The sequence below is a fragment of the Pimephales promelas genome, chromosome 8 (assembly GCF_988280905.1).
Source record: "Pimephales promelas chromosome 8, fPimPro1.hap1.1, whole genome shotgun sequence".
Taxonomy (NCBI): domain Eukaryota; kingdom Metazoa; phylum Chordata; class Actinopteri; order Cypriniformes; family Leuciscidae; genus Pimephales; species Pimephales promelas.
The window spans coordinates 8,853,846-8,875,165 of NC_142776.1; the positions used below are offsets into that span (position 1 = coordinate 8,853,846).

A 21,320-nucleotide genomic window follows, 5' to 3' on the forward strand; every position below is an offset into this window, starting at 1 on the left:
TCATTTTTTATTTTTTCCTAAACTTGTCGCAATGCATTATGCAAGTTTTAGAAAGATTTATACCCGTGAAAGCTTAATATTTGGACTGGAAAAACACTGTAGTGTTCTTACTTGAGATTGTTTTAAAAGGATTTATAAATCTATATGAACAAATAACTTGGGTGTTTAATAGAAAGTTGATGTGCTTTTTTTTCAGAATGATATTTTGGAATGTAGAAAACTTCTTTAATTATTCAATTATTATTTCATAAGGACAATAACATATACATATGAAGAACTGGTGTCTTTACAATCCAAATTACTTTAACCTTATGTAATTACTTTACATAAACCTTTTGGAAAAACTTAAAGCAAAAAAAAAAGTGCTAGAAATGTAATGATTTAAAAGTACTGAAATGTATATCACTTATTTGTCTGTCAACTATTGTTGTGACTAATAATGTGACTAATACCTCTTGTGGCACTGAATAATTATTTTTTTTTATGCCTACTTTTTAGAACAGCCTACAAGTCATGAGCATGAATATAATACCGCAAGATCCTGCCTACATAGACAGCTAACAAGGTTTTTGGAACAGTGCCGTTATATATATATATATATATATATATATATATATATATATATATATACAGTATATACTGTATATATATGTTGTTTCAATAAAGACCACCTGTACTTCAAATAGCGATATCGGTTACTTTCCAGCTCTCTTTTTCGATCAGTCTAATGGTCCTTACTTTGGAAGTTGGCGGAAGTCTCCAGAATAATCCTCGTATTTGTAGTTCACCATATGCCAATCAGAGTTGTAGGTCTTGATGCACTAGAAAAAAAAATAAAAGAGAAAAAAAATTAAAACATTTCTTTGTCCTCATTCATATGGAAAGCAAATAAACACATATCAGCATGCACACACACACACACACACACACGTAAAGACCCCGATTCCCAAAAAGGCTAATACTTTTCCCGTAATCTAATAAGTATCATGTTTTCCATAGCAATCTATGGCAACAACTTTTTTAGAAAATAATTTCCTCACTGCGCGTCACTGCCTGTACTAATCACTGGTAAAACTGTCACCACACCGCACCACAAACAGACACTAATACATCCCCTAGGCATTACATTACAGAAGATTCAATTCTATTTGGTTTGTTTGGCAAGGCAATCATTTAGTCCTCAGCAGTTCTGAAAGGGATAAGATGAAACTAAAAGCCTCTAAAACCTCAAACGGCTTTCTCACGCTTATTTTAAATCCAATTAATGCCGAGAAAGAGGAAGTGAGTAAGAGAGTTAGATGAGTTGACAAAGTAAATTTAAGACCATTCGGAATTACAATAAGCATTCAAGTGTTGATTCAAAACTAAATGTCTCCGTACTACATCTGTAACTTTTCTTTTTCCTTTAGGGTAAAATAGAAATATATTAAAATAAAAAATATATATATAGCTAAAGCTGCAGTCCGTAGTTTTTCCTCTTTGTCGCCATCTCTGTTAGAAATCTGCAATTGCAGTTATTCTTGGAATTATCAACTTTGTGGGTCATGCGGCACAGCGCAGATGAATAAATGTGCCGCTGTCAGTCACCGCGCCAGTGTGGATACTGTCATTCAGAATCACAGATTCACTTTTTGGAAGTTTGACCAACATAAGAATTTTCACCATAAAATCTGAACAAGTAAGTAACATCCACTTTTTTCCTGACCAACTAAGTGGCAAAAAGCATAGCAGTAAATTCCGCTGATTAAATTAAATAAGACTGAAGATTTCTTTCTTTAGTTGAAAAGAATTAAGGTTTTTGATGAAAACGTTCCAGAATTTTTCTCTATATAATGAACATCAATGGGAACCAATGGGTTTCAGTGCAAACTGCAAACTGTTCAAAGGGCTTTAAATGATTCCAGACGATGAATAAGGGTCTTATCAAGCGAAACGATCGCTCATTTAAAAAATAAAACAAAAAAAAAAGTTTAAGTTTTATAAGTTCAAATTTTCGCCTTGCTCTGATGTGCGTTCGTGACTCTCCAATTGGAACTCGTTCATCAAAATGAACGAATCTTTTCCTGAGTCAACTCGTTCATTTCGTTCGTTGAATGAACTAAATGACACGGAAAAATATTAGTTCATTTTGATAAACGAGTTCGAACAGGAGAGTCACGAACGCGCATCAGAGCAAGGCGAACATTTGAGCTTATAAAACGTAACATTTGTTTTGTTTTTTTGGTTTTAAACGAGCGATCGTTTCGCTTGATAAGACCCTTATTCATCGTCTGGTGTCATTTAAAGCCCTTTGAACAATTTGCAGTTTGCATTGAAACTGTCTTTTGGACCTTGAACCATTTGGTTCCCACTGAAGTCCATTATATGGAGAAAAATCCTGGAATGAATTCATCAAAAACCTTCATTACTTTTCAACTGAAGAAAGAATGACATGGACATCTTGGATGACATGGGGGTGAGTAAATTATCAGCAAAAGTTTTTTTAAGAGTGAACTACTCCTTTAAGCTTTTATTTTTTTAAACTAAAACAAAAAGTATTGAGACAACTAAACCACCAGCACAGATGACTTATGACATTACAAAACAAACTAATTAGAAAAAGAAATTGGCCAGCTCATCTTGTTTGGCTTCCTTTGTGGTTTACAAAACAAAATGACAAATGTTTACTCAATTGAACATATTTTATGTCAGAAGTTGTCTCCCAAGAACGTGTTTGCAAGTTTACCACAGCAATCCTACAAAATGAATGTTGTTCTGGAGTGTACAGAGGACGTGTGCACTTGACTAATGGTCGAGGCAGATGTTTTGATTTGTGAAAAGCTGGAAAACTGGCTCTGGCCCAGCTGCCCATGATGATGTCACTGAGCTCTTTAGTGGGAGGAAGTATCATTTTACGCTCTCCGCTGTCGACGCCCAGTGCCTGTGATATCCACACAAATCTATTGACCCAGACCTCACACACACCTACGGTTTTTCAAATACAAATATATCAGATTTAATGAAGATGCACCATAAATTGGCTCGAGGAACCTCTCAGAGTCAGTTTTGTCCTGTTTCACCATTTTATTGACAATGACAATTCCTGTTCAATTAACCTTATTTCGCAATGCAGAATTAAGCTATTTTTCTGTGAATGTGTGAGATTTTCAATTCAAATGGGTACATAACTGAAGTGCAGTAAACTGTAAAATATTTGCACTACGTGTTTATAATTACAATACGTTCAAATAATAGGATAAGAAATATAATATGATAAGAAATATCAACTTGCAGTATCAAGCAAAAAATTAATAAAAATAAAAATAAGTAATCTCCCTGGTTTTAGTTGTATCTAAAGCCTTAGTCCTTCCAATATGATTATTAATACCCTACGGTAAATTTGTTGTGCATTGTATGTGAGGGCTTATGGCAGTGGTTCCCCATTCAGGTCCCGGGCCGGATCAAATCATCACCTTCTTAAAAGAATGCTCCATGAACTGAGCTCCATTCTGATTGACAGGGTCTCTACATAGTAGGGATGGCTTGATACCACAATTTTGGCTTCGATACGATACCAGAACCTAATACCACGGTATCGATTCGATACTAAATCGATACCACAGTCGGAAAAAAGTCTAAATTTAAGTGAATTGAAACAATTTTATTAAACACTGCTTGAAACTCTCAACTACTATATGTGCAAAGAAAAGTATCCAAAAAAAAAAACATATCAAAATTTAAAAAATAAACAAATTATGTGTAGGTCAAATTTTGATTTGGGGAAAAAAACACTGATATTATACAATTGAAATAGGTTAATATCTATAATAATAGATTAACATAATAGAATAATGAAATGACGTAAACCATCAGCTGTCATGCATCAACAGAGAATTATCAACATTTATTGCATTTATTCATCTTGGTTTGGTTACTGTTTGTGTTTGGGTTCATATTATGCATATAATGCATTGCAAAAAGTAATGTTATGATGCTAAACATTTATTAGGATATTACATTTTTAGGTCATTTTATTACTGATTGATCTAGATTAATCAATGCTATATTGTTAAGCCAGGTTCCTTAGTGAATGTTGACAAAATTAATTGTGGGCTTATATTATTAATATTTATATTACTACCATCTCTCTCTCTCTATGGGTCGCCACAGCGACAGTAATGCCATTCATTTTACTATCACTTTTATGCTTTATTAATTCAAATTAAATGAATATATTTGTTTGAAACTGCAAAAATGATGAGTTCATAAGACGGTAACTTAACTGAATTGGTTCTAGCGTGTCATGCAAGAAGATTTGAGCTTTCGTGTTTACCGTATCATATTTAATTGATAAGCTCTTATGTATGTGCGCTGTTCAGTGTTCAATAAAAGTCTAAATTAAATCAGTTGAATGATGAACTCACCAGTTGATCTCTTGAACAAGTCAGGATGAGCAACTGACGAGCGCTTGCATTCCATGGCAACACATTATTGAAAGCAAAGTTTGCAGAGTGGTGCATTGAGGTCTGTTTCTATTCTCATTAATTTAGTAGGCAAAGTAATGCCTTATTTCACTCATACTGCTCTCTCTCTATTTATTAATTTCGGGCGTGTAGAAATCCGAATGAGCTTCATTTCCACCGTGTTCCTTCGTTTGCCGGTTTCGCGTGACTCGCGTCAGTTTCGGTAGCGCACTGCCGCCTACTGGAGAACTTCGGAACAGCAGCTCATCAAATACCGAATTTAACAAAATGATGATATTGTACCGTTTGAAATTTATTATATACCGGTATTTTTGCAAAACCGGTATACCGCGCATCCCTACTACATAGTGTTCCCTGCTCCCTAGGACCAGATTTAGGAACCACTGGCTTAAAGCAAGACACCATAGGTGAATATGTAAAACATATCAGATGAAAATATATCACCATACTTTCCCATTGATTGATTGCATTAAGAAATGCCAAAAAAATTTTTTTTATTAAAGTCGGCATGAAATCAAATTTGACAAATCTTCTTTTTATATGTAATATTGTAGTGTTTATTATAAATGATTTATCGGTGCACTTCATTATTTTTTCAAATTCATGTACCCTTGAAATCTTTAATCAGACACATTACCCTTCCCTCCTCCATCGAAACGACCTCTCTCTCTTTTGGTCACGTGGAATGGCAAAAGGGTGCGTCCAGATCCGATGAGGGTGCGGCTATCGGTGTAACCACCTCTCAGAGAATCGCATTCAAATTGTTTTGCAACACTCAACCTCCAACGATCCAATCAAAAAGGATGAAATCAAGCCCTGCCCTACATTTTTTTCTAATTTCAGAAGCCGTTTCACTTGGATATACGTCACGACAGGGAAAAAATGACAATCTCAACTTCCGTTTCACGCCGACTTTAAAAGTGTTCTAAATATGCAAATGAGGCATATTCTAAAAAACATACAGTATGCATTAATTTACATACATTTCCAGAACAGAAACCTGACCGAATCTGACTAAACCTGACTAAGAAACCTGACTAAATAAAAACAGGTTCAACTTTCAAATTTAATTTTGTTGACATATAAGAGTCAAAGCTTTTATAGAGGGTATACAAAGTTCTGTCGTTAAACTCTAGATGGCGCAGACTGATGGGTCCTTTTAACTCAAACTGCTTGCAATCACATCATTCTCTATATAGGGCACAGCTGATTGGTTCCTGCTGTATCAGTAGCCAATAACCTCGCTGCTCAACCTTCAAATACCGGTCAGCCTTTTCTGTACAGATGCAGGGTGCTTTCGGAAACCCTCCACCCTCCCCAGCTCCACCTGTGTAGATCTGCTTAATTTATGTACTATATTGCGAATCAGCGAATCAGTCTTACTTGCTCACAGCAGCGTGCTGTAAACGTATTGGCAGTAGCAAGTCCTGTACCTGGTTTCATCAACATAGAAGATCTATCCACCAAGACCAAACATATCAACATGGTCACCATGTTTTTAGGAATAAAATGCATTATAAAATCAGTCGAAAATGTAAAAAAAACAACAACAAAAAAACAAAACAAAAAAAACATGAGAATATGGAAGGGAATAAAACAGTAAAGTTTGGTCTATGTAAATACTAAGTGGAGATTTCTAGTTTGCGTGCATGAGAACAAAACAGAAATTGAGAAATATACCTTTAAAGACATATTTTGTAAATGAAACCTACAGACATATACATGTTTATAAAAAGAAAATAACTTATTTTTTAGATATTTTCTTTCCACTTGTCTGAAACAATATGGAAAGCTTAATAGGCAAAAATCAAAAAATTGACCAGTGCATGAAAAAGCTGTTTTTTTCCTGTAGTGTCTTGTCTTTTAAACTGCTATTCAGGTTAACCGGACACTAAATGCACTTACAGTAAATAGTTCAATTACTGTAAGTCATTATTATTCTTAGCAGATAAAACATGTCTCCTTTTAAGGTAAATTATGCTTAGCATTAGGCTTAGATTCCACCTTATTTTCAAAGCTCAATGCTATTTCCCTAACACAATTGACTTTGAACTATTCTAGCCTGCAGAAAGTAAGATATTTGTGTACATTTTTTATATTGACAGCAGTATTTCATCAAACGATGATCAACTGCAAAAGAAAAGAGAATCGGAACTGGACCAGACATCCAGATATCTGGATGATGACATATCCAGACACGTGGTCAAGTGCATGTTTAGATGATTAAGGTTCATCGGGTGATGATGAAGTCTCAGAATGCAATTGATGAATTCATGCAATTAAGCTCTTACCTCCTGGACTAGCAAGCTGCTGGCTCTCTTTTCTGCCCCATCTGGAACTGAAGAGTACAGTGTTCTGCCCTGACGCTTCAAAATGGAGATCTATGAAGAAACATGTGCAAACGTTTCAGATATTAAAAAAAAGACAAGCACATGGACACGCATAAAGAAAGATTTATCAATGTAAATCTGGCCATTTTTTGCAACAATTAAATTAATCATGTTGGACTTCAAACAAAAGAGAGGTTTTAAATTTAACAATGGACTAAGAGGATTTTGGTATACTGGAAACGTTAAGTGTAATTTAACAGTATTTTTTTTTATGTCCCTAATCTAAAATCATTGTTTCTGTGTTTATACCTGTTTTGTTCAGTTTGTCTAAGAGCAAACAACCCTCCCCCAAAAAAAAAAAAAAGAAACAAAAAAGTTTGTTTAAATAGGATTTTCGCTCAACACCAGGAATATTGATGTGCACAACACATTGTATGTTAGTACATATATTTTATTTTAAAAAGCATTAATTTTAAAAAGCATTTATTTTAAAAAGCATAAAAAGCAAATAACGCATACTTTAAAAAGACATCAAAATAAACAGTCTTTATTTATAGCAAGTAAACTAAATTAAACATTGATTAACAAAACGTGAAGATTTGACTTTTTGTAACGCAGTGTTTCAGTGAAATAAGTGAATATTCTTATAACAATATAACACTCAATTATAACAAACATAACAAAAGAAAACCCACGTACAGGGAGACAGGCAAAAACAGAGTACTGGTAAATCCAATCTCAGAACAAGGACGGAAAACAGAGCTGAAAACTTCCCACACCCAACATCCATAAAAGACAACACCAAACAAGAAACACTGGGGTATAAATACACCAATACAAGAAAAAACGACAGACAGGTTAACGAGGAAGAGGTGAGGGTAATCAATCACTATGGCAACATACAAGGGTAAAGAAAATCAGGGGGAAAAAAATAGGAGGTGGACACTGGGAACAATGGGAAGAGAAATAAACTTCAAAATAAAAGTTCAAATAGCAAACGCAAGAAAACCAGGGAACATTTACAATTGTTTTACTATAGCTATTTTTTAATATAGAAATTAAGTTGTAAAAAGTCTATCAATAATTATATTGACTTACATTAAGTAAAAATTTAGCTTCTGTCTAAAGATATTATATTGATTACAATGATCTTCTGTCTAAAGAATATACTGATTAGTTATGGGCTTCAAAATAAATAGTCTTTTTTTATTTGTATGAATGTTTTTGTATTGTTTTGTGTTTTTGAATGATTAGTATTAAATCAAAATGTAAGATTTGAACTAAACCATGAATATAATTTGAAAAAAATATATATATATACTGTGTATATATATATATATATATATATATATATATATATATATATATATATATATAATTTTTTTTTTTTTTAAGTTGGTCATTTTTTGTGTGGACATGGACTGATTTAAAATAACTAGCATATACAGTATATACAGTTGGAGTTCCGGTCATGTCTCTGGCTTTATCATTGTACAGAGGCTCATATGTATCTTTCTAGGACACGTCGTCTCAGTCTGCATTCATACTCCAGCAAACATGCGAATGCCTTTGTGTACATAGCCTGAGGCCTAATGTGAAACCAACATTGAAAATGAAGCTAAATTTCCCATAGCCGTACAGCCATAGGTTTTACATGAAGCGCTGCACTCATTATAACCAGCTTCTACGCTTGTGGTGCCTCTAATATGAACTGGAAAAACATAATCAAACTATGCTTTCAATTAATCATTATATTGTTACGATTATTAACCATATTCATAAACACTGCATTATATGGCAAAGTGAGTGTGTGTGTGTTATGAAATTGTTGTTTCTGGCAGTGGAACCGCAGGCTTTATCTAAGGCCAAAAATGTGCAGACAGGGAACTATTAAACTCTAGTGTAAGTGGTATAATTTGGGAAGAGCTACTCGTTAATGTATAAAATATGATGTAAAACATTTTGTAATGAATAAATACTAAATATTTCTACTTAGGGGTGGCGGTAATGGTCACCAAAAGGAAAATGGATTAATAAAAAAGCAGAGAGGTTTGTGCGCGTGTTAGGTTTATGCTTTAGGTTGAATGTGACCACATATACTCTATATGATATACAAATAAACTGAATGCCAGTCATAACATACGCTACTTCTGGTTTGGCTTCACAAAACTATTTGATTTTGGCTTTAGAATTTATAAATTAGATTTATGGCCTAATTTCCTAACACTAATCTTAAAATTGAATTATAATTGTTTGGTTTCAGCAGTTGTTTGCAGAACACAGTTTTTTTTTTTCTGTTCCCCATAAACCAAATCCCATAACAATGATCTCTCGCATACACACCCATTTCTATAGGAAAACAAGTAGATGGTTCCATTCAGAGAAGCAGCTTGAGAAATCCCCAGAGACAATGTTACTGTAATGCTATTTGACGGTTGAATTATGGTTGTGATGGAAAAGCAGGCCCCCATGAACACAGAGATGTACGACTAATGAGAAAACAAACTTAAGACACCACTGAGAAATCTAACATCTGCACAGGTTGCTGAAAAATAACATTTCAGAGGGAATCACAGCATGATTTCAGACTAACAAAAACTACTGACAGATATGAAACTTTACATGAGTCTCTAGCAGGGAAAACTGCAAAGAAGAACAATTTAGGAATGGATACTGACGGGAGAGCAGATGCTCTGAGAGCTGGATGTGTACGGTAGATAAACAGACGTTCTTACCTGAAAGTCATCAATAGGAAACTGCAGCATGTCTCTGAGGACATCGCTGAGTATCTGAGTTTTCCTCTGGACAAGTACACTCTCATAGTCCAACGGCTCGATCACTTTTGGTTTTACCTGGAGACAAACACAGAGACACACGCAGAAGTTCAACAGGAGCAAATTAGATGGAACAAATAAAATGTTCAGGACTTTAAATAAACCATGAATGACTATCAATGACAGGTTTATGGAAGGGTCATAATATTTGCGTTCGCTAAGTGACTGCTGATCCTCACACCGGTCTGGTGTGTTAACAGAAACATTCTGCTGAATTCAGTCAGGACATTAACGGAGTCATGTACAATTTTATAACGTTTTCTCCTGATGTACACTTTCAAAGAGGGTTTACAGTACAAGCATTTTCTTCAAAGAGGCAAGGGAGGTAATGTCTCCAAACAATTATGTGAAAATAACCAACATCCATCTATTTATGCTCTTAACCACTTCTCCTTAGGGTAGGAGGAAGATTAGGAAAAATGATCAACACACTGTAAAAAAAAATATGTTCATGATTTGTAATCACAACATTTTTTCTTTTGTCAAATCAACTTAGATAATTTATGTAGTTCAGATAACATAATATTTTGAGTTTCTGGTAATTAAATTAATCTCCTTCATTGTATTAACTCAATTTTTCCATTTCAATGAACTTAACATTTTAAGGCAACCAGTTACTTATTTTAAGTTAAACCAACAATATTTTTTTTACAGTGCAGTACAAAAATACACAAAGATTAGTAATAAGAGATAAAAATAGTGTGTAAATCAATATTTTTTGTAAAATGACACTGTCACATAAAATTGAACCTGGAATTCATTCATGTAAATTAATGTACATTAAGCTCCATACCCAAAGAGGCGACTTATAGTATGCGCTGTATTGTATTAATATTGTGTAAATGTAATAAAAATGCCATGCTGTCTGTCACTGTTACGTCACATACCAGAGCTACTTTACTACACGTTACTTCACTGCCATTCACAACTTCCTATGGCCTCTTGGGATATTAAACTGTTCATAAGATGCCCATTTCAGAATCTCACCAAAAGTAGTAGGTCATCCGGGTACTTTTCGCCTACAGTTTTATGAATGCTATGAATTCATTCTCGTCTCACTTAGTACTGCGGTATTTTTTTGTTGTTGCCTACCATATAGTAGAGAAGTAGGCCTATGTCCTTTCATTTCAGAAGTCAACTGTGAACCATTGATTTGCATAGAATTGTTTTAACAGAGTGGAAGAATCATAATTTTAACATTCCCTCATTTTACTCTTAGTTCTTCTGCTATTACGAATAATATATATATGAAGAGTTCAGATGCAAAAGCCTCTAAGTGCCATTTGAAATTTTCTTCTAAAATGATAATTTTTATCAAGCTTGTATAATTAAGTTCAGTAATTTCACTTAAATAGCAATGATAATTACCTATTAATTGTTATTTAAGTGAAATTACTGAACTTAAATATACAAGTTTGATAAAAATCATCATTAAAGAAGAAAATTTCAAATGGCATTTAGAGGCTATATATATATATATATATATATATATATATATATTACTTATTACCACAATGTGATATTGCTGATGTCAAATTGCAAAAGTTTAGAACAAAGTGTCAGGGGACAAGTGAGGACGTTGGGTGTTCTGAAAGTTATAGTATAAATTCATAGTATAATGAACATTGCTATCTCGAAAGATCAAGGTAAAATTGATTTATCACTACATCATCCCTTTAAGGCATTCTGTTTGTCATGCTAACTCAGGTGCATGTAAACTGAGGTGTATAATCCTTTAATGCGACACTTAATAATGTAGTACAAAATTTTCAAAATACCATGTTTTGTATGATGTGACAACATCAACAGGAATCAAAGGCAAACACAAATGTCTTTGTGCACAGATACTCTGTTCTGTTTGTTAGTGAGTAAGAGAGAGTTGTGAATGAGTATTGTGTTGAACTGTACCAGGCAGTTCACACACTGCTTCCCATAATCCACGCTATGATCCGCGCCAACAGTCTACATCACCCAATAAAGATGGGTGAACATGTCTCGGTTACAATGTCCATTGTGACATCATCGCTTCAGCACAGGACAGCAGGACTCTTGACTCTAACTGGCTAACATATAAAGATGGAAACCTCTGAGGTGAAATATTTCCTGTCCAACACACACACACACACACACACACTTTCATGCCACATGCACACAGCTGTCTGCCACAACTATCTGTGATATGTGTTCAAACAATAAAGTGAGCACATAACACATTACAATATGCCTTTTATTTACAATAAAACACTTTTATTAATATTGCAATGTTAATATCTCTCTTAATATATTCATGTGCAGACAATGCAATGAAAAAGAAAAAAAGTACCAGTAGACAATCAAGTGACATTCATTAAAAACAGGGAAAAACCATCAGTCCCACCATTCTTTTCAGCCAAACTCTACAATGACATGGACAATTTTCTGTTCATGAGATTAAATGATGGAATCTCAGATTTTTCCTTCTCAAAAAAGGATTCAGCAGAGTTTCAAAAAAGAATGAAAACAACAAATTGTGCTCTGATTTTCCAATGTTTGCAGCAAAATTTTTCATCTAATTCATCCAAGAAATAAAAATATCTCAGATGTTCAATATTAATGTATATATACAAAACATACTGCATGTAAAATAACAATGTTAATACATTGTCTTCTGTAATTAAATACATATTTGAGATCACCATAAAGTCTTGTTTTCAATCCTGTGGTTTTACTGTGTTTGTGTGTGGAGGATTTCTTGGCTGTGATCCATTTATCGCGTGCGTTGATGGGGACTCCCTGCTGAGGAATGCGCTGAACTATTACGTTGATTCCATAAATTCATATAAAGCACATTACCAAAGCCTGTTAAACATCACATCACATACACATACAATTTATCAGGTCTGTTCTACCATTGAATTGACATGTTTTCATCATTCAGAATGAAATGTTTTAGTCTGACGATTTCTATGGCTTTAAAAATAATCAATATTCTGGCAACACAAGCAGCCAATGTGCCAGTCTGAATGCCAACCTCAATTCCCACAGGTCACTCAGCACAGCCAACACAAACACCTACTAATGAATACAATGTGATAATAATTAGGAACTTGCCAAGGCTAGGCATGGTCATTTAAACACTCGCACACTCTTTTACATACATACACAACCCTGCAAGCAATGTTATCATTTCACCATCTAGGTTATATAGACCCGATATAATCCGGCTATGATTAATCCACTTCTAGCCAAAATAAACATGAATTTGGTTACATGTTGTTTTGCCAAAATAACTTGCGAGATGTATGATATTCCATCATAAGCAAAGTAAACAGTATAGCCAGACCGATATTATCGGCCGAAATTAGGCATTTTCGGCATCGGAATCGGCAGTTATAATGGCCGATAAAAGAATATTTCAAAAATAAAATAAAAACGGACGAAACACGCTTCAACCATGTCATGAGTGTTGTTGGAATTGTATAGTTTGTCCACCAGAGGGCACTCTACACCCTCCCCGTTGACACAGTCGTTGAGTTGGTCACGAGACATACATTGCTTGAATAACAATTAAAAGAACATAAAGAGCATAACAAAATCTGTGACTATCATGTCCAGTTTTTCTGCTGTTAAATAAGCCGAGAGTGAAGCGGAATTAGCAAGTAATAATTACGTTACGTTGTTTCAGTGTAGTTGACTGACTGTTCTTTTAACTTCTGACAATGTGACTGAAGTATTTCTTAAATAGCGTCTGACAGTTATAGCAGTGAGACGTATCATCTCTCCTTGGCCTGTTGTATTAAAAATGTATGTTTTACAATTTATTTTGTATTATGACATTTTCCATTGCTATTATGGCTCATCATAGACTAGCTAACCACAATCAGTCTGTTCTGTTGTGACAATAAAAGAAACAAGTTTCTTTTTAAAATGCATTATCATATTATTGTAGTTAAAACTCATAAATAACTACAAATAACTAATGTTAGGTAAATCTGTTAATGTTTTGTTGCGCATTTCTGAAAAAAAAAAAAATCGGCCGATATATCAGAATATCGGATTTTAAAATCGTTCGGGCTCTAGTGAACAGTGATTATGGTGTTTGGTTTCATTTCTTAACTAATTTCATTTCTTTCTCTAACTGATAACTAGTCTATTTCTTGGGCTATGGATTAGACGTCTACTGACAGCTCAAATTTTGCCTCGTTTTAGCCTATGTCTGGGCTGTGTTGGACGGACATTTGGAAGAAGCTGATGCTTCTTTGTGAAGAACGTCCTAACAAACTTCTGGCACACTCATTTGCACACACACACACATGTGTATGTTTGCAGGACTGCAGAAATGTGTTGTGTCAAATGTCAAGCTGGAACTGCAAAGGAAGAGGAGGGGAAAAGGAATCTCATTAAACTGTCTCCCTCCCTTCGGGCCGAAGGAGGATCTTAAGGTACTGTAGACGCAGACGGCCCTCGCTGTTTAACTGGGCTGTAAATCCTTGTTCTCCTGCTCTGATTTGCCACAGACACATGAGCACACACTATTGTATATAGACACAGACAAACACACACAACTTTCTGCAAATCAATAAATCAGCAAAAGTTTTTGAAGCGAAACTTTGCGAGCTGATCTGAGCAACATTACAGGCCAGTAAAGAGGGAGTGCGGCACACCAACACAGGTGCAACAACTCAAAGATCGAACCATGAGAAAACAAACAGTGTGCATTAAGAAAATGAAGCTTTTTATACATTTATTGTAATCAACTTAATAATTGAGTAAATATTCCTACCCAAATTACCATCATCGTACTTAAAAATATATATTATATATTAAGCATTTAAACATGATGGTATCATTTATTTTTCCTTAGGTAGATTTAAATAAAATACATTGTGTTACAGTATTTGCTGTGGTGTCCAGAATACAGTATTTAGTTAGAATACAGTCTGTTTTACAGCAATACGAATTTGGAGAGGAAATGTACATGTGCTTAATTAAAAATAATGGAAATCAATCATTTTTATTTTATTTCTAATGAAGATTTTAAAATAATATAACTTAACTTTCCTTATTTAAAATTTTAAATAAAAAATCAAGTTTTCTTATGATTTGGGTATGAAATGTGAAAAGACCAATCTACTTCTTTCTATAATAAAAAAAAGTTATGACCACTCCTAAAGGAAAATATTAGATTGCTAACTTCTAAGACTAGACTATCCGACAACTGAAGTCGTAGACTTATATGTTCCTTGTGCTTTAAATGGTCACATAAGAGACTTACCCCTACGGGCGCTGCTGTTTCCCCCTCTACCTCCATCTCCCCCAGACTCCTGCCCTGCTGAGGTGTTTCACACACTGCATCTTTACGGGCGGCTCGTCCAGCCCTGCCCTGCATGATCCACAACACGCTCCCTCCAGAAAAAAAAAAAACTGAACTCAAATCAACTTCACTCGCAGAATAAAAAAATAAAAAAAACAGGCTCTGTCTCGCACAGGATTGAGCTCTGCAACAGCCTGAGGGTATTCTCCGTTCTCTGCTACTCTCCCCCCGGCTGAGTCTCTCTTTCTGTTCTTCCACTCTTCTCTGTTTCTGAACTTTACCATGTGGAGTTCTCAAGAGTGTTTTCCTCTATCAGTTCAGGCCCTCCCTCCCTCCCTCATTCTCTCTCTTTTCCCTGTGGGAAGCAAAGACCACTCCTTCACACAGCTGTTCTGGTATGGGGGAGTGTGTGTGTGTATGTCCATGTCCACTATTGTGTTGTCATGCTCATCTGTCCTCCCTCTGCGTTGAAACAGAGGTCTTAATTGTCTGTTTCACCTGTCAGAGAGCAACACCCAAAGCCCATGAGTGTACTTGGAATAGAACAAATAAAGAGACAAAAAGTCTCAAACAAAAGAGATAAAAATATCCCATTAGATCTATTGCAGTTTTTTCCCATACAGAGTAAGGACACTTACTATGAACTATTTAACAGGTTTTTACCGTATAGCATCTTTTACGATTACAATTACAAATCTTTTTTGCTCAGTTTTCCTTAAAGAGAAAGACTGTAAGATTTAAATGTGTATATTTTACTATAAGTAGTAAGTACTAGAGCCATATATCGGCCGGCCGATATTATCGGCCGATATTAGGCATTTTTTAATATCGGTATCGGCAGTTATAATGGCCGATAAATTAATATTTTAAAAAAATAAAATAAAAATGGACGAAACACGCTTCAATCATCTCTCCTTGGCCTGTTATATTGAAAATGTATGTTTTACAATTTGCAGTATGATGTTATCTATTGCTAAATTATGGCTCATCATAGACTAGCTAACCACAAAGCTAATGCCACTATCATCAGTGGAAGAAGGCTAACGTTAACATTAATGAGCTTGGTAACCACAATGAACCTTTTCTGCCTAAATAAAGTAATGATTACCGTATTTATAACTAGCATATCTCTAGTTACAGTCCCTGCATTGTAAAATGTAAGTTATACTTGCGAGGAGTGAACATTTAGACATAGAGAAAAAGTATCAAACGTGTCTTGTGCAGAAAAGTTAGCTTTTCTTTTACACGTGTGTGAAATCCAAACATTATTTAATAAAAAAAAATATCGGCCGATATATCGGAATATCGGATTTTAAAACCCAAAAATATTTGTATCGGTATCGGCCTTCAAAATCCTTTATTGGTCCGGCTCTAGTAAGTAGTACAATACAGAGTACACTAGCATAATGCATATAACCCCTAAACAAATAGAAATGGACTAAAAGCCACAAAACAACACAAGATCTATTTCTTTTTTATCTTGATCTCTGTGAAAACACAAAATATCACCCTGCATCCATCTGTTTCGTCAATTCCATAATATAGAACTTCATAAGTAAAAATGGTCTCATATTATAAACAACTCATTTCCTTCAAAGTACATTCACACAGCAGGATAAGACACAATTACAGATCCGCTTATCTGCACCAGTCCAGCACTCTGACGTCTCCAGAAAAGGTCAGACGACAGTCTGACATGGCGTACGATTAACATTCATTCATATTCAGAAAATCAGCAAGAGCACATATGTACAAAAACACAATACCCTGAATTTGGTGCCCATACTTTTCAGCAATACACACATATTCCTCTCAGGGGTCAAAAGTCATCCTTAGGAAGGGCAGGATATCAAACAATAGTCCACAGAAATGTATTATTATATTTCATATTTTAATAATGTTAATAATAATAATATATTTTCATTCAGAAGTTCAGAACTCACTGACATAATTTCTAAGGTGTTCTCGATGGTTGCCAGAACATGGCTATGTGTTTGATAATGTGTTCTAAGTGTTTGTTACAGTGTTCCAAGGCAGCTACTAGGTCATCGCTAAGGGGTTGCTTGCTGGCCCAAATTTAAAAGAGCCTATTCCAATGTCTTCATGACATTCTGATCCCTTGATATGGATCCGTCCTTTAATGCAATTTTCAAAAGATTCTGATAATTTCGAAATATACTAGCACACATCTCGCTACAAAGCTACAAAGCTACAAAGTCCTTAAGCAGGCAAGAGGGTGGGAAAAAATGAAAAAATGGGGAAATGTGTCAGTGCTTTGCGATTCTCTGGGGAATGCAAAAGTTCTGATAATGGAGAAAATATTACCGTAAATAATAGGAAAAATATATTTAAATTCTTTGCTAGCAAAATTGAATTTCCGTTTAAAATTCCAAAAGATTTACAAGCAAATGCAAAATCATTAACATAATTTTTCCAACCATCTCATATTTTTTCTATCACCATGACCCATTAAGGGCTCTGAAATAAGCTTCACAATTTGAAGAATCATTCATATGAGTCAAATGCTCTGAACAGACCTATAATCCTCTGACAAGACCATTAAAAATAAATCTGAGACTGGTGTTTTTATGAAGGCTGTACAAATGCTGTTTACATGCTGTTTAAACCTGAGACAAAGCAAACATTATTTTACTCTTCCTTTTGTCCTGTTGTCAGGAGCAGCTCAAATGCGGGGAGTATGCTAGAAATTTAACAGGCATATGTATACAGTATTATTGTATTCAAAGTAGACAGCACCAGTGGTTATAATGGATTCTATGAGTTTTTGATGCAAAACTTGTGTTTTCCAGCCATTAAACCACTGAACGTCTATGGTGCAATGATGAAAAACTATTCGTCAATGTCTAGAGGCATTCTTATGCAAATGTTTTTTGACAGAAGTGCTAATAAATAATATATAACTACTATTTCACTATGTGTAACGATACACCAACACAGAGTAGGGAGAAGAACCCAGGTGCAGGAGTTTATTGAAACAAATGGAGATCAAACAGGTAAGTACCAAGTATGCTGGTAAGTTAATACAGTCTTTTAAACAGTCTAAACTGATACACCAATCGTGATGAGGATCACAAGGGTAAAAATCATAGCATCACAAAAAAAACAGGATCTCAGTCTTTTCGTGAACTCAAGTAAACCTCTGATCCAACCAAGGAAACGATTCTTCAAAAATCCATAAACAAAGGCATAGGAAAGGAATTATAGTACTTCAAATACAAACAACATAGTTGTCTGGAGCTAAAACCTGATTATAGTCTTATTATACTGTAGTATAGTAAAGTATATTGAACCCTAGGGCATTATTTGAGGGGACAGCCATTGGTAGTGTTGTCTGAAACCATAATGGACATTATTTAGTGCACTCATTTAGTCCCACAAATCACTACAATAACCTGCTTAATACCGTTGTACACTCAGCAGCTAGAGAATACCCATAATGCACTGTGACAGGTGTGCCGATTAAATTTCAGCTCCTAACCAGAAGATGGCACTTGCAGCTTAATCATTGATCCATCCATTTCCCAAACTGTTGGTCCAATGTGGGTATATCATACAGGTATAAATACCTTTTAATTGATTATTAAATAGTTAAATTAAGGTTTATACATGCTAGTTTCCATTATAGAGTTCAGAATAAATCTTTTCATTACTACTGGAGCTGGCAGTTTGCTAAGTTTCAAATGATTATTAAACGGCAAGCAAAAACTATGCAAAAGCGACAGCCCTTCTGGTGCACTCAGTGTCCGAATTAACTCACTCGTTTTCATTCACTCCTTCAAGTGGGCTATATTAGAGTAATGTACGGAATAGTGAATGATTGTGGGCGATTTTGAACATAGACTTGCTCTAAGCAATCGCAACAGACTGGGCCATCCAAAACAGAGTGTTTCAGGCAGAGAATGAAAAGAGGTGCAGCAGCAATGTACAATATGATAAAAAATTATGTCTTTTTAATCTTTAAATCATGTAAATGTATTCTAACAGAACCCAAAAATAATGTGAATATGTCATTGTGTTTCTACGAATTAAATCGATATCGTCTTGTACAACTGCAATCAAACACATGAAACAAATCAAAAACCTACACACATACGTACGCACTACATTCTCCACACCCTTATGGAATTGGCTTGGGAGAGTTGCATAATCCCACTTTGACGCAATAATTGGGAAGATTCCCAAAGGGGGTCAGGGCAGGAAGCCAGGGCGGGGACCACTGACTGAAAAAAAAAAACATACAGAAACCCCAACCATACTGTATACACCCATCCACAGTGGGAGATTCACAGCTGGGCCTGAACTTTAGCCAGCTGGGGCTGTGTAACAGCTGACAGTGATGAGAGTATTTTATGGAGTTATACACACCTTTCAGTGAAAGCATAAGCTGTGGAGAGCAGCATATTATCTAGAGATGAGCTGAGCATGTCCGATTGAAAGCATGTGTGATATATGATCCCAGCAGAGAGGCTTACAGAACTATCATAGATCATGGAAAAGTCGATTGTGTTTCCACAGTATGAGGAAAGTTTATAGCTGTGATCAAGCCTTGGTTACATGCAGTCCTATTAGTGAGCAGATGGGTCACTCAGAATCAATGTGTGCAAATGTGGTGCTGTTCTGTTCACATTCTCTGTTTGTCTGTCTGTAAAACTACCAGGTTGTTGCTGTATTTCAAGATTATGTGGCACTTGGAGTCATGGTCTTGCTGAGAAGCACATGCTTCAGATAGTAAGTTGTTTCAGCTTCATAGCCCACATCTCCTTCGCATCTGTGTTGCAGAGTCACACTTACTGCCAGTTACAGTCTATACGTGCCAGACAGCAAGAAATACATCATTGGCCATGGCCATTGGTGCATCCATTTAGGAATGACTCCAATGCTTACATGTACAATACACAAAAGTGGCAGTAAAGACTTTTACATGCTAACAGAATATTTCTATTTCCAATAAATGTTGTTCTAATCATCAAATAATCCTAAAAATAATTCTACAAAAATATTAAGCAGCAAATGTTTTCAACATTAATAATAATAAACGTTTATTTTACCAAATCAACAAAATAAAATCTTTTCTGAAGGATTATGTGAGACTGAAGACTGGAATAATGGCTAAAAACTACACTTCACTTCCTTTTTTGGTTTCGAACTACGTTCCTGTGAAGCATACAGATGGTAAGCCCCTGACTCTGGGGCCTCCATTGAGGCAGAGTGGCATATAATGTACTCCCCTTGCTTGAAGGGTGTTGCTTTGTTACTGAGGACACTGCCTTTGGTGATGTGATTAGGTACCAGGATGCTGTAGGCAGTGTATAAACAGCTTATCTGCCAACGAAGGCTGTGCGGTTAGGTGGTAGGCCTCAGCAGGCCTCCTTAACCAGGCAGCCCCCAAGAGGGCTCTTGAGGTCAGCTTACCTCTGGTGGTTGGCCTTAGCAGTTCAAGCAGTAGACTCACTGATTGGAAATAGGCCTTGGAGATGAGTCCCAACATTGTGGGACATGCATTATAGCCGCGGCCAGGTATCTAGCTGTATTAGGCCTCCTGTAGGTGGGCCCAATATGTTGTTGTAGTATTGTTCCCAAAGGTGTACAGTATGTGTGTAGCAGAATAGACTTGCTATCAGCTAGTAGGCCCAACCAGGCCTCCCTGATAGGTGAGGCCCTAGCAGAGTGAAGATGGCTGACAGCACTGAATTGCTTTAGGCCTAGTAGGCCTGAGTGAGTCTCGATTGACGGGTATACAAACAGCAGTCTTGATGGTCAGGCTCTGACCAGCAGGCCTTTCTGACCCTGAGCCCCATCATGGGGTGCTCGACTGTTATTTCACTGGTCAATCAGACAATTGGCCTCTGTGGGCCTCACTGGAGGCAATCCCTGATTACGATCAGCCAAATAGGTTTGACCACTGTCGGGTGCTTGGCCTTATCAGGCCACCATATAGCTCAGTCCCCAACCTCTCTGGTTTGTGGGAGTTAGTTTCTTACATAAGAAGACTTTCAGGAGGTCGGCTTTAAAGGGTTAGTTCACCCAAAAATGAAAATTAAGTCATTAATTACTCACCCCCATGCTGTACCAACCCCGTAAGACCTTCGTTCATCTTCGGAACACAAATAAAGATATTTTTGATTGAATCTGAGGGCTGGATCACTCTTCCATAGACAGCCTGAGGGACTGCCTCTTGACGGCCCAGAAAGTCATTAAAAGAAAAGGTTTAAATATTCCATGTGCCTACAGCGGCTAAACTATAACTTTATCAAGCGACGAGACTACTTTTTGTGCGAAAAAAAAAACGTAAATAATGACTTTATTCGACTTTCCATTACTTCCTTATGGGCGCATGCGCGAGAACTGAGACGAGACCGTTCTTCTTCGACTACTTTTT

At 35.8% G+C, this 21,320-nt stretch overlaps 1 protein-coding gene across 7 annotated transcripts in view; it reads right to left on the reverse strand.

Moving 5' to 3' along the window:
- dock9b (dedicator of cytokinesis 9b) overlaps positions 1-21,320 on the reverse strand; it is a 98,301-nt gene that overhangs the window by 51,458 nt on the left and 25,523 nt on the right. For 6 of the 7 annotated variants that reach the window (XM_089133865.1, XM_089133864.1, XM_089133866.1 and 3 more), the window contains exons 2-4: positions 9,529-9,645; positions 6,755-6,844; positions 739-821 (exon numbers count right to left, since the gene is read on the reverse strand). In XM_089133865.1, coding sequence (XP_088989991.1) covers positions 739-821; positions 6,755-6,844; positions 9,529-9,645 — 290 coding nt within the window. Of the gene's footprint in view, positions 1-738; positions 822-6,754; positions 6,845-9,528; positions 9,646-14,881; positions 15,192-21,320 lie in introns of those variants that run through there. The other variant, XM_089133868.1, reaches the window with a different exon arrangement.